General features: G+C 42.4%; 1 protein-coding gene across 1 annotated transcript in view; it reads left to right on the forward strand.

Moving 5' to 3' along the window:
- CARMIL1 (capping protein regulator and myosin 1 linker 1) overlaps positions 1-19,699 on the forward strand; it is a 278,825-nt gene that overhangs the window by 195,655 nt on the left and 63,471 nt on the right. Inside the window, exons 24-27 of the mRNA XM_019540133.1 lie at positions 5,980-6,073; positions 10,794-10,892; positions 17,268-17,396; positions 18,000-18,131. Coding sequence (XP_019395678.1) covers positions 5,980-6,073; positions 10,794-10,892; positions 17,268-17,396; positions 18,000-18,131 — 454 coding nt within the window. The remainder of the gene's footprint in view (positions 1-5,979; positions 6,074-10,793; positions 10,893-17,267; positions 17,397-17,999; positions 18,132-19,699) is intronic.

The following is a 19,699-nucleotide window of genomic DNA, read 5'->3' on the forward strand; positions in this document are numbered from 1 at the left end:
TGAGAACAGTCCAGCTCCATCCTCTTTCAAACCAACCTTCTGGTAGGTGAAGGCTGCTATTAATTCCTCTCTGTCTTTTCTTCTGCAGACTAAATAAACCCAGTTCCCTCAGTGTTTCCTCAGAAGTTATGTGCCCCAGCCCCCTCACCATTTGCACTGCCCTCTGCTGGACTCTGTCCAATTTGTCCACATCCTTTCTGTAGTGGGGGCCCAAAACTGGACACAGTACTCCAGATGTGTCCTCACCAGTGCAGAATAGAGGGGAATAATTACTTCCCTCTATCTGCTGGCAGCGCTTCTACTAATGCAGCGCAGTATGCCGTTAGCCTTCTTGACAACAAGGGCATACTGTTGACCCATATCCACCTTATTGTCCACTGTAACCTCCAGGTCTTTTTTTGCAGAGCTGCTGCTTAGCCAGTTGGTCCCAAGCCTGTACCAGTGCATGGTATTTTTCCATCCTAAGTGCAGGACTTTGCACTTGTCCTTGTTGAACCTCATGAAATTCCTTTTGGCCCAATCCTCTAGTTTGTCTAGGTCACTCTGAATCCTAGCCCTACCCTCCAGCATATCTACTACTCCCCTCAACTTGGTGTCATAGGTGAACTTGCTGAGGGTGTAATCCATCCCATCTTCCAGATGGTTAATGAAGATATTGAACAAAACCGGCCCCCAAAACCAAACCCTGGGCACTCCACTTGATACTGGCTGCCAACTAGACCTCAAGTAATTGGTCACAACCTGTTCAGCCTGACAGTCCAGCCAGTTTTCTTATCCACCTTACAGTCCAATCATCCAACCCATATTTCCTCAGTTTGCTTGCAAGAAGGCTGTGGGAGATGGTAGCAGTAGCCTTGCTAAAGTCGAGACATATTACATCCACTGCTTTCCTCACATCCACAGAGACAGTCTCCTCATCACAGAAGGCAGTTAGGTTGGTAAGGCATAACTTGCCCTTGGCAAATCCATGCTGACTGTTCCTGATCACTTTCTTCTCCACATGCTTAAAAATGGATTCCTTGAGCACCTGCTCCATGATTTTTATGGGAATTGAGGTGAGGCTGACTGGTCTGTAGTTCCCTGGATCCCCCTTCTTCCATTTCTCAAAGATGGGCACTATAGTTTCCCTTTTCTAATCATCCAGGACCTCCCCTAATCTCCATGCATTTTCAAAGATAACGGCCAGCAGCTCTTTAGTCCTATCAGCAAACTCCCTCAGCACCCTCAGGTACATTGCATCCAGCCCAATGGACTTGTACATGTCCCAGCTTTTCTAAATACTCCCTAACCTGTTCTTTCACTGCTGAGTGTTACTCCCCAAACTGCTGCCTGGTACAGTAGTCTGGGAACTGACCTTGCCTGTGAAGACCAAGGTCAGCTTGAGTACTTCAGCCTTTTCCTCATCTGTCGCTAAGTTGATGCCCCTCTCCTTCCTCCCCCCCATTCAGTAAGGGACCCACACTTTCCATGACCTTTTTGTTACCCTTCTTCTTACTCTTCATGTCCCTTGCTAGCTGCAACTACAGTTGTGCTTTGACCTTCCTGATTTCATCCCTGTATGCCCAAGCAATACTCTTATGCTCCTCCCTAGTCATCTGTCCAAACTTCTACTTCTTGTAAGCTTCCTTTTTGTGTTTAAACTCACTGAAGAGTTCTCTACTAAGCCAAGCTAATCACTTGCCATATTTGCTATTCTTTCTGCACATCTGCATGGTTTGTTCCTGCACCCTCAGTAGGCTTCTTTAAAATACAACTGGGTGTCCTGGACCCCTTGCCCCCTCAGACTGGCTTTGCAGGGAATCCTACCCATCAGTTCCCTGAGTGAGTCAAAGTCTGCTTTTCTGAAGTCCAGGGTCCATACTCTGCTGCTCTCCTTTCTTCTTTTTGTCAGGATTCTGAACTCAGTCTACCCTCAAAAAATATTTGAGGGTATTTTAAAAATGTTTAGGACTATAATTTTGTATTCTGAAAAGATAACCATGTACACCTGAAAGTATAAGCTTCCTTAGTATGCTGAGTCCAATTGTACAGAATGTGGAAGAAAAGAAAAATATAACAATGTATTTTAAAACGCATCTGAAACCTTTTTTCCCCTTGCAAAAGGATTTTGTGAGAATGATATTTCTGTTATGGAATTCTGTATGCTCTACCAAGAGAACAATGGAAAAATTAACTCTTTCTATAAAATGTGCAGATGAAATTCTCCTCTGAAATCCTCAGTTCAAGATAGCATTTAAAAATGTAGCTAAGTCCATACATACTTAATCAAGCCATTACATCCATGTCTGTATCCCACTAACATTAACAAGGACATAAGTATGCGCTGTGCTAAATCAGGGGTTATATTTTTGTAGAACCATAAGACATCTATACATGTGCTGGAGGGTGGGGGGGGTGGGAAAGCACTTTAATTAGAGCGACTCTCGGGTGCTGCTCTAATTAAAATGCAATGTCTTGTGTATTCAGCATCCCATGTTTCAAAATGGTGGCAGGAGCGCTTTAACTAAAGCTCATTGAATGAGCTTTAGTTAAGGCACCCCCACTGCCATTTTGAAACATGAGACACTGAATACATGAGATGCCGCAGTACGCTGGAGCATTCTGATTAGAATGCTCCAGCAGACTTGATTCATTAAGCAGTCTCAATTAATTAAGCAGAGTATGTATATAGGCACCCATACTGTATTATCCAGTATTCAGTAGTAAAGAATTTTTCCAGTAGGATTCAATAGAGAAATATCTCACCTTCTAAAATCTAATCTTTCAGGTCTAAAAGCCAGTGCTGGGGAGTTGGGAATCTTTCTTTTCCAGTGATATAAGGTTCACATTTTTCCGATGCTATATACTAACATTGCCATAATAGCTTCTCTTTCTGTTGGAGCAGAATAAACAGTGAAGATATTACAACTGTTTTGTTACTTGCTACAGCAATTTAGTCTGCAGAGCAAATTGAGTAGGGTACTGCAGGAAAAATAGCATGTTAGAATAGTTTTTAGTTTATTGCAATGTATGTGATACATACAAAGGAAGAGAAATTAAGTTGTCTGAACGTCTTTGACTTAAGCATTTCCTGATCTCTGGGTGCTCCTCTTTGAAACTTCAGATTCTTCTGTAGGGCAATTTGTAGGGAATATAATATCGCTCTGAATAAGCAAAATTGTACGTTTTCAACCTGGAACTGAACTTTACTAGATTATTGAGTTCTTAAGGAAATCTTTTCTTGTTACTATAGACAAATGGAGCTTTAAGAAGAGAAATAACAAAAATGGAGGGATATTTCAGACTTCAAAGGAAGCTGAGAAAAATAGAGTAGTGTGAGGATAAATATCAATTGTTCTGATGATCAAAGTCTCATGCAAGTTCTAAAACTTTTATTTTCCCAAGAGCTGGTTAATGCAGAGATGAAAATAAACTAACTCCAGAACAAATGCTGTACTTCCAGAAAGAAGTGGATTATAGAACTTTCTGTAGAGTAGTGTTCATCTAAGGTTCTGATTCCATGGCTATGTGCTCATGGAGTTTCCTTGTGTTTTGGATCTTTTCCACACCCCCGGCTGGGCTCAAGTCTTTGGCTGCATAGAATTTAGCATACAATTACCAGCATGAGAGCCGGCAATTTTAGACTTCACTGAATGTGACATATTAAATGTCAAACAGCTGCAGATATCTTTGGAAATCCACTTTCTTTTTTTTTTAAGCAATGCCAGTTTTTTCTCAGTCAGGTATTTTCCCCTGTCAGGCAATCCGCAACTTCTGCAGCAATTATTTATCTTTGACCTGAGCTGCTTCTCATATTTTAAACTAGTCTCCCTGCTAGTGGAGGGCCAATTCCTGATTATTCTCTACCACATGGAGACACTTGAGCTTCTGTAGCGTGTACAATTCTTTTGATGGGTAAGGGAGCTACTATAGCAAGCTCTTCTGCTGCAATACCAAAGTACCCAGTTAAACATTATTAGGGGGTCTACCTAAATCGCAGTGGGGGGACTTAACAATTTTTGTGGGTTGGTTGCAGTGTAAAGTTTGAATTCCATAGTCATTTTGCAGCTGCTCCATCCCTTGGCGATGATTGGCAAAGAGGCCTCGGGGAGGAGGGACAAGGGGGCAGCCTCCGTCTTGATTGCTGGCTGCCTTTTGTGCCACCCCACGCCTCACTGCTGATTGGCAGAGACCCTGGTGGGGAGAGGAGGGACAAGAGGGCAACCACCATTTTGTCTGCTGCCCTTCATGTCACCTTGCCAGCTGGTGCCTTCCCCTCATGTCAGCGAGAGCCACTGGGGAGCCAGCATTTTATTTTTATCAAGTTTTTTTGGTTGTTGATTTCATGGTTTCCGCAAAATCTGCAAAGCCACAAACTAAGTCAGTCCCTAACTTGTGGAGGGACAGAGATGCTGTTGCCTGAACAAAGACTATCAGGTACCTCCTCTCTACAAGTCCATTTATAAGACAAAGGAAAATTACCTATGAAAGTTCATGCCTCTCTGAACAAATTAGTCTATAGGTACCACATTGCCCTGGCTTCTGCTTAACTTCAGATTAACACAGCTCTGTTACTGGATTTGTTAGCGAGACCAAGTCGGAGAGTGAGAAGGATTGTGTTAGTTCTCAAGACTTCAAGATGCTTCCAACTAGACCAATTAATAGGATGCAAGTGGACTGAAGTGAGTAGAGTTGCACCCACTTATAACTGGACTGAATTGGATTACAAAATTTAATTTGAAAATAAATTAATCTAAAATACATTTTAAAAAAATATTGATGAATAAGAGTAGGATACTTAGCTAAATACTTACAAATGGAAGGGGAATACATTTCTGCAGGGAGTTGCATCTAACAAGAAATGCCAAAAGGGGACTTCCTTTTATTTTTTCAAGAACTTTTTCTGTGATTTTTGTTCACATCTAGTCTATTCCTAAGAAGTTGTACACAAGGAATGGGATGCAGTTGAGTTGCTACTTCAGGGGGTGTTTTTTGTGTGTTTTGTTTTTAATATTTATTCTGTTATCCAAGTTACCTGCTCAGGGGTTAAATGGCAGTTTGACTCAAGTCAAAATTCAGTGCAAAATAGATAAATGTGGCTGCAGAAACATTTCCCAAAGAAAGACAATAAAACACAGGAAATGATTGTTTATATAAAATATCATGGAAGTGTGCTTACTGGTGTATATGTTTTGTCAACTGCTATGAAAGAAACAATGCAGCAGTTAGGTAAAACTCAGAGAGCTGTTTATAAAGGAATACATTAAAAGATGTATTTTCAAAACAAAAAATAAATATTTGTTGCATTCAGTCCAAGGAATCTCCACTCAGGGAATGGTGCTGATAAGGTGGTCTGTCTGTCGCCCTCTCCCCACAGGCCTCTAGGGCCTATAACGTAAAGCCTTCTATCTTCTTTTGTTTTGTGCTGCATCCTTCCATCTTTCTTCATCTTCGCCCTTCCCTTCCAGCTCTTTATATTGTTTTTATAAAACAGTATAAAAAGTTTTTTATATTGTCTTCCCATTATTACCTTGATCTACCTTCAGGTCTGATACCCTCCATCTCAGTTTCCAAAATGTGACTCGCGTGTCCTCTTGCCCTACATGATATGCCCTGTTAGGGTTGTCGGTAGGAGCTAATAATGCCTGATGTTTCATGTAAATAGAAAAACACAGATAATGTAATCACACAGGTGGATTTTCAAGGCCCAAAGGGCAGTTAAGCTTCTAACTCCCATTGAAAGCAACTGGAAGTCAGGTACAAAATTCCTTTCATGCCTTTAAAAAAATCTATTTCCCCCTCTATCTATTTACAAAGAAAACGACTTCAAATAGGAATGCACTTGATTTCCTACAAGTTAAGAAAGTCAAAATAGAACAACCAAAAAAACCTCTTACGATGAAACTAGGAGCTGGCAGTTCAAGTTGTCTTAACTTTTTTTGCTAGTTTATTCTTTGTAATTGGATTATCATTTAATATTACAATTTCCTTTTTTTCCAGGAATTATACTTTGAGGTTCATGCCAATACCTATGAACGATGCTTCTCAAGCACTTAAAACAAACCCTGAAAAGACAGAAGATGCACTGCAAAAGGTATTGCATATACAGCCCATACACAAAAAAGCACATAGTAATGTTAAGTGGTTATGCTTTCAGGCTTGGGTAAGTCAAACTTCTTTGTTAAAGTCATCAAGCATTAGACTTACATGGACATATACAAACATGTGGAGGGGTTATAGTAATAAAAAATTATTGTAATACAGGAAACTTTTTTTAAATTGAGTTATTGACCACAGTGGTTTATTACAGTCAGTCATAAAACAAGGTAATGCTAATTAAACAATATACAGTATATTTATTAGGGGTGTGTGAAATGGGCTGTATGTGATTCAGATTCAGCCTGAATTGGGGACAGTGATTCCATTTGTTTATTCAGATCACTGTCCCCAATTTGATTTGGCCAAATCTGAATCTGAAGATTCAGTGCTGGTTCCAAGAATCAGTGATTCAGCCATAGACACAGCTTTAAATGTGATACCAGGCACAGCTCATGAATGCTGCAATGCTGGGATGGATGGAGCGCCCCACAGGAGCATGGGGTAGCCCCCCAAACCACCCCCTTGGCTCAGCAAAACATTTAAAGCTGTGTCTGTATCCAGATCGTCGGATCTCTCTGAATCAATTCAGAGAGATTAAAGGTTGCCTGATTCAGTTCAGATTTGGCCACCAAATTGGGCCAAATCTCCACTGAATTGAATCAGAGAGCAAAGTTTTGCACAGCCCTAATGTTTATGTGTGAATGTAATATGTATTGGTATTACACGTGGCATATCTGTGTTGGTGTGTGTGTTTTTACACTTACAGAAGTATTTGTGTTCATTTTGTTCTTGTTGAAGAATGGCAAGTGTGTTCAGCAGTGCACAAGACAAAAGAAGATGAGAGCGGCTGTTAAGGGGTAGACAGCAGCATATTTATGGGAGATATGTATGTTGTATATCCAGAAAGCACATGCAGCATCATCGTACATTAACTTGACTGCATCAAGTGCTCTTTGGAGTAAAGTCTGTGTTGACAGTAAATTCTGTAGCTGTCCAAGTCATGCAGACTAAAGCACTCACAACTGAGCTTTCATACTTTAAACAGGTGTGTGGCCAACCTGTGGCACATGTGTGACAGATAATACGGGCATGCAGCAGCTCAAGAGGGACAGGTAGCACAGTGGCAGATAGAGCGGGAAGCCAAAAACAAAGCAGCAGGTCAGGCAGGGGAAAGGGGTCTCATTGGCATTCAGGGAGGGTGTGGGGCTTTTCTGGCCCACATGCTGAAAAGGTAGGTCCCCCATGCCAGCCTAAAGTAGTCTTTTATAAATCAGGAAAAAATGTGTAATCCACAGCTTTGTAATGAAATATTTTTCTTTAATAAGGGTGGGAGCACATAAAAGCCCACAAACAGTTCTTACAGGCAGCTGTGATGAAGTAACATCTGTTAGTGAGCTTTATTACAGCAAGGAAGGCTGTAGATAAATGGCTTATTAAAGGGAAAGATTCTGCGGGCTTTTTCTTTGATATATTTTTTCTTATATCCTGATTCTTATTTTTTTTAAACTTGAACCATGGGGATTATATCCTGTATGAAACATTACTATTTATCTAGTGCAAGTGTAAATCTTATTTAGATAGGGACAGACATTCATTTGCAGTGCTATAAAAATAAGAGCATATTCCAGACCCCTGGCTAGAAAGCTACAAAAGTCACCTCAGGGGTGAGCTCTCCAGCCATGGGGGGGATAGAGGCTGGTGGTTTGCCTCTCCCATCCCAACCTCCCACCTCTAAAGGAGCCTCACTCATCCATATCACTGACAGCCTTCCTTCTCTAGATGGATGTCAGTGATCAGCAGCTGTCCCCAGTAGCAGCACTTTCCACTGTTGCCATGGGATCTTCCCACTGTTTCTGCCGGAACAGAAAGAACTGCTACAGCGTTTGTTGAAAGTGCTGCTCTTCCCAGTGCTGCTTTGGTGTCAAGTCTTCCTGCTGTGACTACCACCACAGGCCAGGGACTTTTTCTAACTGTTCCCATCAGAATTGTGGAAGGAGGAAGAGCTGTCACACCTACCATTGGAGAAGGGGAGACAGAGCAGAGGACTGACATGCTGGGGTTCAAGGGGCTCTCCTGTAGCACTGCATGTACCTAAGCAAGTGTACTGGCATTTGTACCCTACTAATGTAATGTCTGTTCATGGCCTTTCTCTATATCAAAAGTGAAACAGAGTTATCTCCTAAGAATCTTTGGAAGCCTACATTTATTGTATACCTTTTTTAACAGAACTTTTCAGGCCTCTTTCATACATGATAAACAACCAGAAAAAAAAGGGCAGGTTAAAAACTTCAAAAGTGCTTAAGTGATGTTGGAACGGATGGCCATGAATAGGTGTTTGTTTCTAGTGGGAGAAATTTCCACCACAAGAGATCTTTCTAGGAGAAAGACCAGAATAGGTGTTCGGCCTGCAGCTACCCCCTCTCCCTTGGTCTGGGAGAGACATGGGGAACAGTGGCTGCTCCAATTCACCCATTCCCCAGACCTAGGCAGTCCCTGGTTGGGGAAGTGTGGGGTGCATTGCTATGATGCTTTAGCAAGAGCTTCCTTGGCCCTGTGGGCTTTTAAATTGCTATGTGTACCGCCCAGGTGAGCAACACACATGGCATTTAAAGTTCACATGGCTGAGAATGGGGCAGGAAAAGCCTTCTCAAGCCTGTTCCCAGCTCCGCCAGCTTTGACATCCCTGCCCCCACTGCCAAGCTGCAGAGGTCCATGATTTGGGGAAGATGTAGATATAGGGATTGGTGCCACAAAGCCCCCAGCCCAAGTCTGGGGAAGAGACAGGGAGCATTTCCTTGCTGCTACCAGACCAGACCAGATCAGGAGAGCAACATGCAAATGTTCATTCTTTGAGAGAGTTTCTCTTACAAGGGAGGTGTTTCAGGTTGATCCTTGTAGTTTCTACTGGGAGAGCAGGAATTCTTCCAGCAGAAATGGGCCTATAACACCTGTATGTGGCCTATTCCATCTTCCAAAATGGAGCTTGGGCTTTCTAAGTCCTTAGTAACTTCAGAAACTGGAACTGAGATTTCTACATCACTTAATTAAGCTCCCGGCAAACATTCAGCTATGGGCATCATGGGAAGCATTCCCTCTAAGGTGCGTGGGATGCGCAGCCACGCAGGCATGCTCGTGCCAGGTGCGCCTGTGCAGCTGCGCACATGGTGCAGCTTAGAGGGACCGCTGGTCATGGGATATGATGCATGATCCCAGCAGTTGTGCTTCCTGGCATGCTAGACAACCATGGTAGGAGGCATGATTGTGGCACTGGCAATTAGAAAGTCAGTCAGCTGATCCTTGTTCCTGGTCTTGGAAGCATAGCAGTCATGGGCTCCATTGCACCCCCACAGGGATGGGAGCAACAGCTAATCATTTCTCACAGCTTTGGGGGCACATTGGAGCCCTTGACCCTGATGTACCTTGGAGGCTGGGAATGGCAGTCAGCTAGTTAGTGATTCCAGCCTAGACAACACATGGAGTGAAAGGCCCCCATGAACTCCCCAGGCTGGGAAACCTGGTCAGGCTGGCCATACATACAATATAAGATATGATGGGATCCTGCCACAAAGTTATTACATGATTTTTGTGTAATAACTGTGGCTTAGTTCATGTTTTATTGCACCAATTAATTGCATTAATATGTGGCCAGGTTACTATTTAAGATGTGATTAACTGGTAAAGTACGTCTTAAATCTAATGTCTTCCAGAGGAGCCATAGATACATCTGAAGATTTTACCTTCAATCTTTCCCTGTCCTCCCCCCTCCTTTGCAGGTCATCTTTCTTACCATTTTAAAGCATGTCTGTTGAGCCTTTTACAGTAGAATGAACAATTCTAAAAGAAATTACTAGACCAGCTACTGTCCTGCTGATCTCTTGTGTATAGATCATCATAGTGTTAAGAACTGTGCTTTAAAAAGACAGTGAGAAAAAGTTAGTGCATTCCCCTTCAGCAGCTTTCAAACATAAATTCTGTAGAGCTTTGTAAAAGATAAATAATTGTAGCAGCCCTATCAAAAAAGACATAAAACATAAAATCAAAACAAGTCATGATAAATTTATTCTAAACACCTAAGCCAATTATACGATTTATTTGATTATTACAGATGAACAAGCAAATACCCCAGACAGGCATTTCTAATGCTCCAGTTGTGTTCTTATAAAAACAGTATTTTAGGGGGCTTTTTAATTCTCAAGAAATTTAATTGTTTAGACTTTTTTCCCTCAGGGGTTTTTGGTGGGTGTTTTAGGTTTATCTATTCAAAAAACTAGGTTGCTACTTAGTTTTCTGGTTCCAGGGGACAATATGGAATATTTAATATATCGTGCATGGAGGATTGAAATTTATGTTTTGAGACGGATGAAGTTGGAAATATTTTAATTTTCAGTCTTAATTTGCATGGTTCACTCACATGCTGAAGTGTTAACTGAATCAGAATCCAGGAGAATTTCAGTTAAAAGAGAAAAACAAAAGAAAAAAAAAGGGAAAATCCTCCATAAATGCACTATAGATGACTGCAGTATGAACTTTGCAAGTGAATAAATATAGCCTTGTGTGGTTATCAAGCAGTGAGCTATATGGTACAAGGTCTAACGAGCAAAATTAGAAGACATTTATTTCTTTTCTCCAATATTTTTACTGCAGTGACAAAATGTCAGAAGCATGAGTGTGGGTGAGAATAGAATCAGTATCCTGACATGAACTTCTGCTTTCAGATAGAAAACTACTTACTTCGTAATCATGAGACCAGAAAATACCTACAGGAGCAGGCATACCGGTTGCAGCAAGGCATTGTAACTAGTACCACACAACAGGTAAGTGCCTTGTACATGACTGATCATGCTTTCAGTAGTGAATTTTTTTCTGGGGACCAAATTCTGTCCTAATTATAGCAGTGTAACCAGGTGTATAGAACCTGGTTGACTAAAATAAAAAAATTGATACTGATTCCTTTTACTATGGAACCTGAAGAGAGATTTTTGTTTTGCAGAGCCTTTAAATACCATGAGCACAAATGCTGTTGAAAAACATTAAAGAGAGCAATTCACATTCTTGGTTGTGCCCCCAAAGTTGCATGCCATAAAGAATGTTCAGCTCAGAAAAGGAAGGGGGTACACATTCCTGTTTTCTAGATTCTGAGCCATTGCATGAGTTAAAATAGCCCCCTGTGTATCTTAGACTATGGGCAGACATTATGTTTTCACCTCCCAGCTGCAGCACAGCAAAAATTGCCATGAAGGCATACAGTGATGTGTTCTGTAGCCAGGGGGTATGATAGTAGGTTGCTTGCCACTGTGGATCCAATCCCTCACCACCACCAAGATGAGGGTAGCATGGCAGTGAGTCTGCTTGCTTACACTAGTCTGCTACCCCTACAGTGAAGTGAGAAGCAAAGCTGCAATCCCCCACTGACTGCTGTAGCCCTGGAAACCATCATGGGGAATGGCAAGCTTTCAGTGAGTGCCCTGCAGCTTTGGCCCTCTGGGGCTGCCTTCCCTTCCCCATCCTCGTGGTGGGGTAGTGGGCAGGCTCCCAGTGATCAGGTGGCATCACAGATTCTCTGGGGCTGCCATCTGTTCCCCTGTGACTCAGGGGAACTAGACCACAAAACTCAATGACTCTACCCCACTCCCTTGGGGGGGGGGGGGGGGAGCAGGAGGAGAGGAAAGAGCACTGTGGTATACTGAGAGACCGCTGTGGTGCTTCATTGTACTGTCTAGATGTTATATGTGGTGCTACAGAGAAGTTTCTGGGTGGAACAGCTGTGCTTATGTAGCACTCCCACTAATTTTGTAGGACTACAGGGTAGATGCATGTTTGTCCTCTTAGTTTTTCTAGTATTACTCAATTGTTGGCAGTTCTACAAACATAAGGACCTTGACCTCTGCTGGGAGTGCTGCTCTAAGTGAAATAGGTCCCCCTACTGCACCCTCCCAGCATGGCAAGCCTCCTTTACCAGTGCTTCTGAGAAGCTTGATGCAGGGTCTGTGACAGCTCATCACAGTCTCTATACCAGGGCAGTACTCCCTGGTATCTTGCAGGCTGTTTATGCTCCCAGTATACCACTGGGACAGGCTTGCAAAACTGGATGTGACTCAGAGTGTGGATTTTGTTTAAAAACAGATTGTAGGCCAGATTCATATGGTCTCCATAGGCACCTAAATAGGGCTCAGGCAGAACTTAACCTTCTAAGTCTTGTAGTGTAATTCAAATTGTCTTGTGCCAGTAGCCATAAAACATTTCGGTCATGTCCAGTTTGGGGCATCTGGGCATCAAGAGTATCTTTATACATGCTGTGGGAGAGGAGGAAGGGGGTAGCACTGTAATTAGAGCAGCTCTTGGAAGCCATTCTAACTAAAGCACCCTGCAGCATCATGTGCATTCAGCATCCTGTGCTCCAAAATGCTGGCGGGGGCATTTCACTAAAGCTTGTCAAACAAACTTTAGGTAGAGTACCCCCACCACCATTTTGAGGCACGGGGACACCAAATACATGTTTATGCAAAGGCTGCTGGACTGTGCTAATTAGCACACTCCAGCAGACTCAATTAATTGAGTCTGCTTTGACACCTTCTAAGTAGCACATACTGGAGCAGCCATCTGGCACATATAGAGGTGCCCCAACTTCCTGCTTAAGTTTGGATGCTGTACATACAAGTTCTGAGAGAAAGCAGGAGGCCACCATTGTAGGCTTTCCTCACCTGAGAGGATTCAGACCCACATATTCCACTTCCTAGGAGAGTGGTCTCATCATGCAGTTACCGAATAATTGCCATGTCCCTCCTTTGTGAGGGTAAAGGCTTTGGTTCTGAGCCTTGCTCCCAGGATGATTTATGCATATTATATTAGACAGCCATTGGTTAAAAAATAGATTTAATGCTAGAGAGAAGGTAAGCAAGAAGAAGCCTGCCACTCCACTGGAAGGATGGGCTCTTGGAATTTGGTCCTTGCTGCTATGGCTATTTGTAAGTTTTAAGTATTCCTGCCTAAATGCCCCTACTTACAAAAACAATTTTATTCAGATCCTGTACTCATTTGAACTCTAGTTACTGTTCAGGCCAGTGCTGAAGTAGAGCAGTCCAGACCAGTGCTGCTCAACCAGGGGTCTGTGGGCCAAATCTGCATGCCTCTGCTGCCAAATTTCTGTACCTTTTGGGAAGCCCCATGGGCCAGATCAGGGCAGGTAATTATTTCAGGCAAAGGGCTGCTTAACAATTTTTGGCGAGCTGTCAGGAGCTGCTTAAGTAGCCTCACCCCTTCACAGTTGCCCTGCCCCATGGTCACCACTTGGGTCCAGAAGTCCTGCCCCAATCCCTAACTTTTGCCACCAGAAGTCCCTCCCCTTGCTGCCCCTCCCCCCTATATTCTTTTTGGGAGGTGGGGTTGTCATCTTAGAACCAGAAACAAACCAAATCATACACCAGAAGTCAAACATCTACTATAATATATTTTAGTTATATTACAAAAATATTTGTCATGACTTGTGATTGTTTACTGTATATAGAAGGAATTGCATAACAACTCAAAAATAAAGTGTCACTTATATTGTGTGTGTGGTGGGGTGTGGTTGTGAAGGGGAGCAGAGGGTATGTTGGAGTGTATGTATATGTTGGTGGGGGAAGGATGTGGGGTATAAGGGAGAGTGGGGCAGCCCCCACGCACCCCCTTGCAGCCTGCCTCTATCGCAGGGGCTCTGTGCTGTGTGCCTACTGCTCCACACTTACAGTGGGACAGACCTGTGCTGGACCCTGTGGGGAAGCAAGGGGCAGGGCTCCCTCCACTCTTGGTGGAGTGCAGGGACCTGCACAGCAGGGAACAAGGGAGGCAGCAGGCTCCAATGCAGAGGTTCCCCAGCTGCAAGTGGTGGAGATGCAGGTGCATGGCGTGGAGCCCTGGCAATAGGATAGGTTCTGCTCCCTACTCCTGCACAGTGCTGGACACAATCGCCCTGACCTCCCTGCCTGCTGCTGCTGCTGGCAGCTGGGGCTGCATGCCATGGGGGGAGTGTGTAGGGGGTCTCTATACCTGCCACCTTCATACCCACACCCTGCCTATCTGCCCCAACACTTCCCTACCTGCTGCCTCAAGCACACATGTTCTGGCTGCAGCAGGAGTCATGCCCGGAAGAGCCGTTCTACACAAGAAGGTGGGAGCAAGGCCCGATAGGGTATGTTGGGGGGTTATACACCTGGGCAACTCGCTTCCACCCTTGTGGGTAGAAGGGCTGGGTGGGGTACAATTCATTGTGAGGGGCACTGTGGGCCAAATGAAAGTACCTGGCAGTCCACATTCAGTCCACGGGCCGTATTTTGCCCACCCGTAGGCCAGATGATGTGACTTCACATGCTACATTGCATTGGTGCACAAGTTTGGTCCGTGGCAGGGTCCGCTGTGCCAGATTGCACCTGTCAGCCAACCCCACATAGGATCAGGCCCACAGACTGACCCCCATGCACAGTTTCTGCACTGGATCAGGCTCATGGACTGATCCCATAACACTCATGCAGGCTGCAGAGGTTTGGCACCACTAAGCTGGAGAAAGTGGAGATTTGCTCTAATCCTTAAGCAGTTTCCTCACACTTGCTTGAGTTTTTTTTCGGTTTAGAGGCTTATAGAACAATGGTTTATTACTAGAGGCTGAAAGTACTTTCCACCCTCTTGACAGAGAAAATGGTACACAGGGATGCACTGGCATTAAAACCTCTAAGAGCAGCATCATTTTATTTTATTCTAGCCATTCATCTATTGCAGTGGTGCTCAACCTTTTTGCCCCATGGGCCAGTTGATCAGTGCACCCTTTACAGTTCCATTACTACCCTTTTCACATTAATTTTCTTCTGTATTATGTTTAGTCCTTTTTACATCTGTTTTTTTGGTTGGTTTTCTTCCCTCCTACATTGAGGTCTCAGGAAATCTAAATTGCCATTTTTAAGAAGTAGAATAAAAGCATCCATGCTTATTTAGATTCTGGGTATAAAATGAATCATAATGTAAAACAGAAATTAACAAACATTCCAGAACAGAGACAGATATTCTGGCTTATCCCCACACCAGTACATTATTATTTCCAGAGAATATTTTTTTATTTGTCCAGTTCAATCTTTAAATGACCCAAGTGAAGGGAATTCCATATTATCTACTCATTAATCTGTTGGGTTTAAAACCCCTTGGAGAGAAAAATAGAGCAGAAAAGGAAGGTGCTGTAGATGTGCTTTGGTACTGGTTAGCAAAAATGCTGGATTTACAAACTTTACATTATCATGTAGACAATTTGTTGGGGTTTCAAAATATTAGACAGATAGCTTGCTTTAAAGAATTTATTTAAAATCTTTTCATTGCCTCCATAGTGATATAAGCACTCTGTATTCGCTCCTATTTCTCATAGCCACAAATCACTAAAAAATTGTCATTCATAAGTGAGGCAATAATATTGTTCTATCTTATAGGGCACATAGCTTCCGGCTTTCTATCTGAGTGTGTGGAACGTTTCGTATCAAATGCAATGCAAAACTCTAGAACTCTTGATTCACAGATGATATCTTTTATTAGACCAACTGAGAAATCACAAAAAATTATCTTGTTCAAGTATCATCTCTGAACCAGGAGTTCTAGAGTTTTGCGTTTCTTTTTGTTTCAGACCAACATGGCTACCAAATGCACCCCTGAACCCTTGTATCAAATGCAACACTAATTCAAATTTAAATGATGAAAGATTGTGAAAGCAGATTTTTGTTTTGATAGACGTATGTCTAAACCAGTGTTCTTTGATTGGAAATGTTTACTACTTTGAAAATATTTGCAAATCATGCTCAATAATGATTTGTTCAGAAAGCAGAAATAAATTATCACTAGTGTCTGGACTGACTGTAGGGCAATGTAGTGTTACTGACAACGGCTCAATAATCTTTACACCCATGTTTTAGATCTCAAAGTATTTTGTGTATATTCCCTTTTTCCCACCCCCTCCCACACTACCCAGCTAACTTTAGCTGTAGGAAGAACAAAAGAAAAGAGGAAAAGTGGTACCTCATGTTATTACTTGCAACTTTTTTTCCTATAGTAGAAAAAATATTTTTATATCAGAAACATTTGTACTCACATGGGCTCTAAACATACATTTGAGAGCTTCAGGTCCTAACAGCAAATACCATCATGTTCATTTAGATCTGGAATCTGGACTGGATGTGCATGTGAATTGTACTGTGTTCAAGTTTGTGGACAATACTAAATTGTGGGGTGAAGTGCACACTCCAGAGGGTGGGAAATGATTTCAGGCCGACCTGGACAGGTTAGAAAAGTAGGCAGTACACAATAGGATACAGTACAAGGACGAGTGCTGAGTGCTGCACCTAGGGCTCAAAAATAACTAGGACACTTACTGGCTGGGAAGTGACCCTCTCAGCAGCACAGAAGCAAAAAGGGATCTTGGAGTCATAGTGGACTCCAAGATGAGCATGAGTCATCAGTGTGATGAATCATCAGCAAAGCTAACCGCACTTTATCATGCATCAGCAGATGTATGATGACTAGATCCAAGGAGAGGATACTTCCCCTCTATGCAGCATTGGTCAGACCGCAGTTGGAGTACTGCATCCAGTTTTGGGTGCCACACTTCAAGTAGGATGTTGATAGACCCAAGAGGGTCCAGAGGAGGGCCACTTATATGATCAGGGGCTTACCGGACAAGCCCTATGAGGAGAGACTGAGGGACCTAGACCTCTTCAGCTTCCACAAGAGAAGGCTGAGAGGTGATCCTGTGGCCGCCTACAAATTCATTAGGGGGACGCAGCAAGGGATCACAGATGCTCTGTTCACAAGGGCGCCTTTTGGAGTAACAAGGAACAATGGTCACAAACGGACAGAGAGCAGATTTAGGCTAGATACCAGGAAAAATGTCTTCATAGTAAGGGTGACCAAAATTTGGCAGGGGCTTCCAAGGGAGGTGGTGCTCTTCCCTACCTTGGGGATCTTTACAAGAAAGCTGGATAGGCATCTGGCTGGGGTCATCTGACCCCAACACCCTTTCCTGCCCAGGCAGGAGGTCGGACTCGATCTGTTGATGTCCCTTCTGACCCTAGCATCTATGAATTGAGTGAAACTTAGCTTTGTGTTTCATCAGCACCACTTCTTTGCAAATAATCTATTTTCTTCCTTTGCTTCTAATATTTCTCATCTTTTTTCTTCTTTAGATGATTGACAGAATATGTGTTAAAGTACAAGATCATCTCAACTCTTTAAGAAACTGTGGTGTGGATGCTGTACAGGAAGATCTAAAATCTGCAGAAAGGCTTATGCGGGATGCTAAGAACTCGAAAACAGTAAGAACTTCCAAGCACTATATACTGGTTACGTGGATCACAGTTTAATATAAAATGGTTTGATTAAAGAACTATAGCCCTGATTTAGTTCTTTATATTTATTTGTGTGTGTGTATACTAGCAAATTGCCCATCAAGAATGATGAGGAAGGGAGGGTGGGCAGGGATGGGTGGGAGGGGAAGCTTGCCAACCCTAATCCAGCAGCCCCACGCCACTATGGGACTGGGGGAGTGGGGGAAGCTTGCTGCTGCCACCTTCTCCAGAACATCCTTGCAGTACTGTGATTCGTTGTTTCAGTAACCAATCAGAGTGCTCCAAGAGCATTACGGCCAGAGAGACAGACAGACTAAACCTTTTATTATATTAGGATATGTATGTGTGTATATATGTTGGGGGGAAGGGTGTAAATATAAAGGAAATATAAAAGTCAGTCTTTATGGATTGATAAGAACTCACCTTTTCCCCATGTTATCCGAACTGGTTTTTATTCAGAATGTTAAATAAAGAATGTTAAAATGAATGCATTTTTTTCATCTGTTTTTCTAGATTTGAAGATAATCACCAGAAAGGCTAATTTTTCAAATTGTTGGCTTTGTTTTACAGTTGTTGCCGAACTTATACCACCTCGGTGGACCTTCTTGGGCAGCAGTGAATGGTTCGTTATCCAATCCAATACAGGAGACATTAGAATCCATGGCTGGGGAAGTCACAAGAGTTGTGGATGAGCAACTTAAGGTCTGGATATAGGTGGTTTTAGATCTTACAGATATAAAAAATGGCTAATGATGGACATGAACTTAAATCAAGAACTGCTATTGCTATCATAAATGCAAGTGCCATTCAAATGCAGAGCAAGAATTAGAAAACCCATAAAACTTCAATTTGCTTTCTTGGTATTAATTTTGGAACACTGAGTGGTTTTGTTCTGGGTGACTAGTTCCTAGAAAAATGTTTTGAGTTAAAAGTACAAAGTTAAGCATTTTCAAGGAAGAGAAACAGACAAAGGATGCACCATCTTGTATCTAAGGACACAGCCATGTCAAAGGCTATAAACACCTCTGTCCTCTATTGGGATTTTGCCAAAGCAAAAGATTTACATTTACACTGCAGTGGAGTTGTACCAAACCAGTTCCCTGTCCAGGCACCCTAGAAAGCCTCACATACTTTGACAGATAAACTTGCCAATTCAGGTGTCTCAGTGGAGTGTGAGTTAGGGGTAGCTTCTTCTGTAGAGAACCACTGCTATGTGCTCTCAGCCCAAGGTCAACTTTGAGTGCCATTTCAATCCTTCAGTTTCAGTAAGTTTACCACAGGACTTTAGTGAGTGCCTATAAGTGTGGGTTTAAATCAAGGTAGTTTAACCAGCTATCTAAATCGTGATTTAAATCACAAAGTGGAAAAGCTTCATTTAAAAAGAATCCATTTTAAATAACTTTTCAACTTGTATTTCACTTATTTTGTAAAGAAGAATAGTTTCTCATTGATAGATATGACCGTTTGGTATAATTTTTTCTATGTAGCAGGGTACACTAACAACTAGAGACCTGTATTCAATCAATTCCTTAATATATTTAGATTCTCATTAGTCCTGTTTTACTAAGAAAGGTTAGAAAATTATCAACAAAATAGTGCTTATTTACTGGATGTTCAACTTTTTATTTTGTATACGGCAGCTGTATTAGGATGGTAATAGAAATGGTAAATGGCATATACATTTTTTTTATTAAACTAAGCAACCATAAATGTTTTGAGTAAATAAACCTTACCTTGTCAGAATATGCTGTATGTATACAACTAACTAAGTTGCAGAACAAAGAGATTAACTGTAGTTGGCAAATTATTTCAGGTTAATTTGGAAAAATGAGTGAATATGTTTAAGTGAAAGTGACTGAAATTTAAGGGCACTTTTAAATGTGCTCTGACACTCCAGAGTGCTGCAGTGTCCCATGTATTCAGTGTCCCATGTTTGAAAATGGTGGTGGAGGAGCTTTAACTAAGGTTTATTGAAAAAGCTTTAGTTAAAGCACCCCCACCATCATTTTGAAATGTGGGATGCTGAATACACAAGATGGTGTCATTAGAGCAGCTCCTGAGAGCCAGTCTAATTAAAATGCATTCCCCCCCCCCCCAACTTCCTATTTGCCTGTTTTTCAAGAATTAGCATCTCAAGTTGCTTGGGCTGTCCTTCATGCTTTCAAAACTGGTAGAAGTTATAGTTTCATAGTTTCTAGGGTCGGAAGGGACCTGAGCAGATCATCTAGTCTGACCCCCTGCCATGGCAGGAAAGAATACTGGGGTCAAAT

The sequence above is a fragment of the Crocodylus porosus genome, unplaced genomic scaffold (genome assembly GCF_001723895.1).
Source record: "Crocodylus porosus isolate Cpor-Errol unplaced genomic scaffold, CroPor_comp1, whole genome shotgun sequence".
NCBI classification, from domain to species: domain Eukaryota; kingdom Metazoa; phylum Chordata; order Crocodylia; family Crocodylidae; genus Crocodylus; species Crocodylus porosus.